The 9,285-nt window shown below is 40.3% G+C and overlaps 1 protein-coding gene across 1 annotated transcript in view; it reads left to right on the top strand.

The window, feature by feature from the left end:
- The window catches only part of LOC104942218 (ryanodine receptor 3-like), a gene marked incomplete at its 5' end in the record, with an annotated part of 10,240 nt that extends 4,960 nt beyond the window's left edge, over positions 1-5,280 (top strand). The window contains 5 exons of the mRNA XM_010767416.1: positions 1,090-1,246; positions 1,424-1,488; positions 2,514-2,614; positions 3,265-3,316; positions 4,242-5,280. Of these exons, the coding sequence (XP_010765718.1) occupies positions 1,090-1,246; positions 1,424-1,488; positions 2,514-2,614; positions 3,265-3,316; positions 4,242-4,337 (471 nt within the window). The remainder of the gene's footprint in view (positions 1-1,089; positions 1,247-1,423; positions 1,489-2,513; positions 2,615-3,264; positions 3,317-4,241) is intronic.
- Positions 5,281-9,285: the final 4,005 nt, after the last annotated feature.

The raw sequence follows: 9,285 nt of genomic DNA, 5'->3' as shown, positions 1-9,285 counted from the left end.
CGTAACATCGTAGGGTATTAGGGGAGAAAAAGTCGGGACAAAGTTTTCACGACTAAGACAGAGACAATGAAATCTACTTTTATTCCTCGGTGAGGCTTCACTGCAGTCGCCGAAGTAAACGGATTAGGTGGGGGGTCCTTGATTAAAGGCCACACTTACGCTACTAGACATGAATCAAGTACTCTTGATATTTCTCAAGAGTCCTGGAAACACCCTTTTCATGAACCACACTTGCGCGGAATACAGACTAACCGACCTGCCTAACGTTTGGTGGGGGCCATTTTGAGGGGTTTTTCTACCACTTCGGCGAGTAAAATAATAGGAGCGTAACGTAATAATCGTTATCGTATATCGGGTCGCGTGGGTTTGCGTCTCTCTGATTGAATACCGTTGTGTTTTCCTTTTGTACCCCTCGCTCTACTCCTCCACAGCCGCGGCCTAATGAAGCTTGAAGTCATCTTCGACCTAGGTCGTCGGGCCATACTTTCGCGCACACGGGCCCTTGAGGCTGAACGCGCGCTGCAGCCCCTCATATTGCGGCACTCACAACCGGCGTCCACTTTGCGGTTTCTCTTCTTCTTCTCTCACTGACCAGCTCCCGAGTAAACAGGAAGACCGCGAGGGTCTTAATAAGGCACACTTGCCGCTCAGCGAACCATGACACTGTCACTCTTGATTCTCAACGGTACTCTCGTAGACTTTGCGAACCCTTTCATGACGCCCACACTTCCGCGGGCGCGTACCACGAATCTCTCTAAGTCATATTTCACCCACTGGCACCACTGAATAACGATTACCAAATGTGTATACGTTTGGTTCAAGCCAATAAACTCTAGTATTTCATCGTTCTTAGCACTGTCGAGTAAAAGTCTGTCCAAAATATATTTACCTAGGTCCCGTTTTTCAGTCTTTCCCACTGGAATTTTGTTTGGTATTTCGAGCCAAACACTTCAGAGACATGTTTTGTATATATCTGAGACCTATAATATATTGATGAAAAAAACAGTATAATAGGGGACCTTTAAAATAATAAACAAAACATTCCGACTTGCAGAGGTCTGTAGTCACCCTGCCTCCATGTTCCCACAGTGTTACCTGTTCCACATGTACGTCGGTGTGAGAGCCGGGGGGGGCATCGGGGATGAGATCGAGGACCCCGCTGGTGACCCCTATGAGCTCTACCGCATCCTGTTTGACATAACTTTCTTCTTCTTCGTCATCGTCATCCTCCTGGCCATCATCCAGGGTGAGCTTCAGCGCTCACTCACACTTTTAAGTATTTATATTTGTGTGTGTCTTTCTACCGAACAAAAAATCCCTCTAAAACATACTATTACTCTTTTTCAAGGAAGTGAAGGGTTACATTTTGTGATTGCATTGTTTTCCGCTGATACAGTATTTATGATGGGCTTTGTGGTTGCAGGTTTGATCATCGATGCCTTTGGAGAGCTGAGAGACCAGCAGGAACAAGTGAAAGAGGACATGGAGGTGAGGGGAGATTTCATTCTAACTCATACTGCTGAAGGGGGGTCAGGGGGAGCAGGTGTGGGTTGTCCTCTCAAGGAACATTATGATTTAAGCAATTTTTTTCATATGAGCTCTGGACAATGTCTTTAGTTTTCCTTTAACCATGTCTCACACAACAGGACATTGTCCGTGTCAGAAGTGTTTTTGCTTACCAGGAATACTAGTTTTGTAATCCTGAATCACGGCATCTCTCTAGTTAGACTTTTTTGTGTATTTGACCCTTCCTCTTCACCCTTGAATGTTTTATTTGGTTTTGAACATTACACAGACTTTATGTGAAGCTGGCTAAGTGAAGTCAATTCGATTTCCAATTAGACATTCAAATTATCATATTTAGGCTCAACTAATGTTATAGATTATTATTTGTAGATCATTTCAGGGTTGTAGTGCATCTGTGAAAATGGCTGTCGTGACTTTGTTTACTGTATGACGGTGAATCTACAAAAGAACACAGCCGAACAAATACATCCTCTTTCAGTTGTAAATGACCTTAACCACTTCTCATGACAAGACAAGGAAGGAATACATCTTTATCATTTGTACTTTTTCCTTAAATTGTCATGATATCACATTAAATCTGGTACATAACAGGAAGTGAGTCCTTAACTTAAACACTGTCCGTTAGAAATTCCTTTCCCATTCAGGATATGTTGAGCTTAGACATGAGGCCTACTTCTTTTTTTGAGCTCTCCATCTCTCTTCAGTCAACAGCAGTCAGTCAGCAGAAGGTCAGAGCACACTTTTGGTCCTCAAAAGGTTGCAGTGACTGTTTTTGTTTAAAGTATGACTGAATGAAGTTAGCCAGGATAACTCTGAAGCCATTATTATTATTATCTCTTCACACTTCAGAAGACTTTAGACAACTGTTTGCGAGCTCCGTAGTTCTAGAATTGCAAGTAAAATGAGTAAAGTTCCTCTTCAATAATAATGCAAAATGCTGAAAAGAGAGCAGGTGTTGTAATTATCTTTTGATGTTCTGTCCTCAGACCAAATGCTTCATCTGTGGGATCGGCAACGACTACTTCGACACAACACCTCACGGCTTTGAGACTCACACCTTACAAGAGCACAATTTGGCCAACTACCTGTAAGTATTCCCCTTCCAGGCATTTTATATATTTTACTTGCTATTTCAAATGTGGTAAACAATTGTCTCTCACTTACGTGTAGTGCTTCTTCTCCGTAATTGAACCCCATGAATGATGGCTTTAGCACGTTACTACAGCGTCATGGCTACTAATAGCCGCAGTAATGCAGAACATTAGATCCCTTCAGGTATTCTTTCCATCTGCCTCTGTGTTTCCCCCCCGCTCAGCCAGTGTTCCTGTGACAATAGAAAAGTCTCAGTCCATTTGTGCTCAGAGGCAGCTGGCCAGAGCACACAACAGCGACCTCATTATGTTGCTTCATTACTATTTAATGCCATGAACTTTATTGAAAAATAGGTTTGTGATGGCGTGCCCTCATACAGTATTCATCAGGATTTGGCAGGCTGCGATGCCCGCAGAGATACAGCAGCCCGCTGCCATTTACACTTGATTTAGGAAACAACAGGCGATAGGCTGATGGAGATGGGGTGCTGTTACTTTGTTTGACACTTGCGTCATGAAATTGTTTCCTGGTAACACAAAAAGTGACATTTTCCATTAATGCGGTGTTGGAGGTATTTAGTTAGGAGAAAGCTTGTCTTTTTTTTGGTCTGACATTTTAGTTTTGTGTCATCGTCTTTCTCTAAAGGTTCTTCCTGATGTACCTCATCAACAAGGACGAGACGGAGCACACTGGCCAGGTACAGTACGACTCGTCACTAATGACATTTCTCTGAGGAGGAAATCACCCTGATGTTTATCCTGTCACTGTCACAAATAATGGGCTGCTGTCTGGCTTCCTAGGGCTGAATGATTTTAGGGGAAATATATAAATATCGCTGTTGAATTTAAAATGTCATTGTTTTATTTTAACCAAACTACAGACCTGTTTTATGGTCTACTTAATATTCAATTATATATTTCAGGCATTCTCACAATCATGTCTTGTTTCTACATGAATAGATAAAATAATGCAATGGCTTGTTTCAGATATTCCATAGAAACCATCATTTTTGCTCAATTCAGCTCACAATTATAAAAATATGGCATCTGTGGAGAAACTTGAAATGTCTCAATGTTATTAAAGTATATTCACAAAATGTAAAATTGCATTTATAGACATTTATGGTTATTATGACAAATGACTGGCAAAGCTCGGTAAACTGCTTTAAACCTTTGAATCCTGGAAGTAAAAATGCTTAGTGCTGAAAAACATTTAAAATATTTCTGCACACTGACACTTATACCCGACAACTCCATAGCTACCTGAAAACTTCTGTACCTATCTTAAATGCTTTGTTTTTTATCATTAAAAAACTACCAACATCTGCACACAGAAGTCTGGCGCGAAGGCATAATAACAAGGAAAAAGCCACTGATGTTTTGTTGTTTGTTAACTCTTATTATTGATGCCATATTGACCTATTTACAATGGCAGTTGGAATTCCTTCGTCAAAAGTACTTGGCATTAACTCAACCACTAATCCTTATGCATGATAACGCCTCCAATACGCAAACTAGCAACACCGCAATCAACATGTACTAGGATATTAAATTGAAGCAAGTTAAGTGTCTATTGTCACTTAATTTTGAGTTATAATTGTCTTTGTATGTGTCTGACTGAAGGAGTCTTATGTGTGGAAGATGTACCAGGAGCGCTGCTGGGATTTCTTCCCAGCCGGAGACTGCTTCCGCAAGCAGTACGAAGATCAGCTTGGATAGAGCAGATGCATCCTCTTTACCTCTATTCAAATAATGTGGGCTGCTGGAACATGTAGTCCTGCATACAGTTACTGCACTACAACAACACACAGTCATCCCGCCAACGCTTCAGACTGGCTTGAGGAGAGACAAAGCTACTTTTTTATCTAATAAGAGAAATGTCTCCCGCTCGTCTTTGGTGTACCTTTGTTGGTGCGGCAGCAGTCCATGAGGAAACGACCTGTCACTCGCCCAGAAATTAAGATGTATTTTAATTTGGGACTCGTCTTTGACAGCGTGTTGCCTTTTACTCCACATAACCCCAAATCATTGCACAATTTTTAGTTTTGTCTTTTTGAGAAACACTGGGTTTTGTGGGGTTATGGGACAATGTGTCAGTCATATTATGCACAAGAACCCAACTTCAATATTCTGAAAATGTTGAACTTGAGACTTAATGCCAAAAGAATAATGGAGGAGTTCAGTAGATTTACATAGTGCGCAAAAATGTGATATGAGCATTTTTTTTCAAGATGTTGTAACCTTGCATATTGAGATGATGTTTTAGAATGAAGTGGCAAAAATGTTTATTACATAGGGTTTAAGAAAATAAATGCCTAATTTCTTCATGAAGTGCCTTACAGTACTGTATCTACATTACAATGAAGCTATGCAAAAGTTTTGTTTCTTCTTTATTGTATGTAAGTACAGTAATTCTCCTGGAGCAGATACAAGTAGCTGTCCAGATGTGTAGTTTGTGGCTGAACTTTTTCATTTGAACATGGAAGAACAGCATTGGTTGGATTTGACCGATGCTTTTGCTGAATGCAGCATAACTAACTGAACACCTTCAAAAAAGAACAAAATGTAATAGCTATTGTATGGCCATTTGTATGTAGTAGCTTTGCTGATCTGTGCATTTCTTTTAAAGTAAAAAATTAAAGAAATCAGTGCAAGAAATATTCACGTTTGTTCAATTCATTTGGATTTGTGGACTTGTGTATGATATTGTAAATATATCCTCTAAAAGTATTTTTCAACTTCCTCCATCTGTTCCCCTCCACATCATAACAGGAAAAGTGATTTCTGATCTAGAGTGAGTCATCTCAGTCGCACAATCAGCAGCAGGAACATCTGCCTCTGCAGATAATCCAAATCCTTTCAAAAGTCAAATACCTTCCTTGTGCAAGCAGCCTTTGGCTTCAGTTCTTAGTTAATTTTACTCAACACAAACCTCAAAGCTATTTAATAACTGTGACCATCCTGCAGCTTTGATTACTCTGGTAGCACGGAGTGAGTAGATGTGCACTACTGGTTTGGTCAGAGAGTTAGGATGGGGCCTCAGTGGGCTGTATGATGGGAGTTTTAGCCCCATTACCCATGGTGCCACCTGTCAGCTCGCATCACGTCACCACACCTCAGGCACCACACAGCGCTGCAGCCTGCCGCTGAGAGCAGCTCTGCCTCCTCAACTCCTCAACTTAACGCCTGTAACAGCTCCAACGTGTTGACTGGATTTTTATTTGTTCCAGCACTGTGAGGAAATTATTTCTAAAATTAAAAGTGACTGTTTTAACATCATCGTTCCAAAAAGTGTATATTAACAAGATGAAAAAGCTACATTCGTCACTAAGTGTTTTTAAAAAGCTGTGACTGTCCTATTAAAGGATTTGAGTGAAAAGCAAAAGCAATATCAGAGGAAACTCAATTTGAAGTTTATATTCTATCAAAAGACAAGTACAGGCCTGTTATGTTGCTCTAAATGGTTGGTTTGGGGCTTGATCTTCAACATAGAGCCGTGATCCATTTGACAAATGGACACAGACTTAAAGTGGAATAACAGAACCCAGGGGGCTTTTTACACTTTATTCCCAATGTTCCTCTTCAGGTAGAAACAGGTTTTTACATGAAATGGTAAATATTGGTGGTGTAAAATGAATACTAGCTTTATCTTTGAGCCCCTTAGCTGTGTTGAATTCAGTATGCAGTATTTTCTTTGTGATCTTGCCATACTGCCCAACCCCTATCTCCTATGAGTCCCATGAAACTATTGCTGATGAAATGCAGCTGAAAGTTGTATCCGGCCTGTCAGCGCCTGGTGTGCGGCGCTGGGGAGTGACAGATAGGTCGGGAGAAAAAAAAGAGCGCAGCTTGAGTCACAAGCCAAGCTGTCCTTTTCAGCTTGCGACCTGCAGAGAAACCTCCAACTGGTGACTGCATATTGTTTCGTTGATGCATCCTGTCAGTGTTTCGTGCAATAACACAATAAACGCCATCTTTAAATAAAACCTGGTATGATGAGGAAGAGAGGCTTTTGGGGTTATTTCCTTCTTCATTAAACAAGCTTAATTAACTTAGATGCCCTTTACAACACCTTTTAAGGATAACTGAATTTCACTCTGTCTTACTCTCAATAGGACTACCACTGCCCTTCATGTATAAGCTTAAATGTCATCAACATTTCATTTCGTCATTGACAGGATTGGCATGTCAAATGGGTTTTTGAAGCATGACATTCCATGTTGACCTTTTGTCTGTTATGATGTAATAATTCTGTCTAGAAAATGTAAAAAATGCTTGAGAATGGGGCAGACAAATTCCAAGAGCCCAAGGGGATTTCGTCTAATGATTAATATATTCCCTCCAGACAAAAATAATGTGTCTAATCATTTTAAACCAAGAAAATCAGCAAATCTTTTGATGAAAAAATATTAAACAAAACTCGCTTATCAAAGTAGTTGCTCAATAATAAAATAATCATTACAGCTCTTTTGACCAAAAAGCCAGAACATCCTGTGATGATCATGGAATGTGGTTGAAAGTTAAAAGGTAGCAAACGTCAAGTTGCGATGATGTCTAAAAAGAAACAAGCAATCAAATCAAATCAAGTTTTATTTATATAGCACAAGACTGTATGATGAAGATTGATCGGTGTTACTTTAAAAATGCAGATACTGAAGATGACACATTTTCAGATTTTAAATGGTAACAGTAAATGTTACCAATTGAGGAGATTTGTTTCTGTATGTCTGTATTTGGAAGGTACTGCTTCCTGCAAATACTAGAATAATAATGTTTACTGACTCAGCATTAAGAGGGTGATGACTTTAAGCAAATACAGGGGGCATAATCTGTGCAGAGCAAACTATAAACAGATGGAAACAGCTATATTGACTGCACATGTACACACACTTATACAATGTGTGTGTGTGCATGCATGTGGCTGGTCGTGAAAATGCAGTAAAGGCTCTCCCTGGTAACATAATACCTTCTGTCCTTACTTCACACACTGCAGTACTGGCATCCTCTTCTATGACAGATGTGTTCCTCCCTGAAGCTCACTCAACGTCGATAGAGTTTATGTGCCAGTGCTGCTACTGTGACAGAGATAGACAGAGCAAGACAGGTGGTGAATAAAAGTGTAAAGGGAAAATGTAAAGAGACACCGTTTGACATACAGAGAGATAAACAACTAAAGTTGGTATTTCTTTCTTTTACTGTAAATCGTGACATCTGTCGTAGATCTTGTAACACTTATTGAACTGGACTGAATCCTTAGGAAAGCTTCCATAAGAAGTTGAAGGAGACTTCAACCACAATGTTATGTATCTTAAACATCTAAGGAGTCCCTTTAGCTGTAAACAAGTGGAATTGATAGATTTGGGTTGGTTCAAATAAACCTGATCAGGAGCAAAAACACTGTTTGTGAACGTTCTTCTGTTATTTGTCTGGGGCATGCATGCTGGACTAAGATACTTTTCAGAATGTTTTTCCCAAGAAAGCATGAGTGGGAAACCTTCAATTTTGTCTCGAAGAGAAGAGAGCTTCTTCTGTCAACTCCTATTTAATTAATCTGACTAAGACTGATTCAGACAGGCGCTCTTCCACAACTAACTTCTCTTGTCATGTCAATGTTCTACATGAAATTGAAACCTCACACCTTACTGTTAAACTGAAATGCCTGGTTAGATTTAACAATCCAATTATATTTAAATCACCAAGTGCCAGGACATACTTTCTGTTTTAATGGTCCTGTCCTTGGATTTCTGCAGAGGACCAGGTCTTAAGTTCTTGTCCAGGAGATCTGTTACATGCCCAAGGTCAGACAGAGGCACATTAGCCGTGGCTGCTGAGTAACTGAATGCTGCAGGGACAACAGTGCAGCCGGACAGTGATGCGAGCGAGGGTTGAAGTGAGGCTGCTACGTACTCCACGGGGGTTCTATTGCGCTGATACGACAAGGGACAAGTCAAGTGCCTAGATCTAGCTCTGATCACCATTTGCATTATCGTGTCAAGTACTCAACTGATCCACCCAAAATTCTACTGTGGCATCGTTAAAAACGCCTCCAACGAAGCAAAACCCTGCAGCGCATTGTTCCTGCAGCTGGGAAGATAGGCTAACCGGTGGCCCGCCTGCCATCAGCACTGTAAGTGACCCCAACCGTCCCTCTGAGTCTCCTGCCATCTGGGAGGAGATACCAGAGCCTTCAAGAATGCTCCACAGCACTGGGTTACAGCGCTATACAACAGGCTGTCAAGATACTGATCTTTCACCCCTCTGCCTCCAAAAAGTCTGGACTGTAACCCACTCATAACACAGCAGCCGCATAAAACTCTATATACAATTTGTTTTTTAACAACGCCTACAGACTAGCCACTTTGCCCAGAACAGCACAAAATAATTGCTGCTAATTACTCAATATATTTTTAATATGTAGCCTATTTGCAAAAATATTTATTATATTTTTATCCTATTTAAAGCTGTTCTCTTTTTTGTTGAGAGTAAGAAGAAAAACATCTATATGTTTTTCAATGTCCTTCCATTAACTTTGTATATGAAACTAAAACTAGCAGCCAGCCAAAGACTACAAAATATACGCAATGCAAAGCAAATGAATCCAGGGCCGCTTTATTAGATTTTAATTGTTTCCTATTGATCAGTAGCAAAGTAGATTTAGGCATTTCAA

The sequence above is a fragment of the Notothenia coriiceps genome, unplaced genomic scaffold, assembly GCF_000735185.1.
Source record: "Notothenia coriiceps isolate Sejong01 unplaced genomic scaffold, NC01 NC01_scaffold00004358, whole genome shotgun sequence".
Classification (NCBI taxonomy): Eukaryota; Metazoa; Chordata; class Actinopteri; order Perciformes; family Nototheniidae; genus Notothenia; species Notothenia coriiceps.
This window is presented reverse-complemented; position numbering and strand designations above follow the sequence as displayed.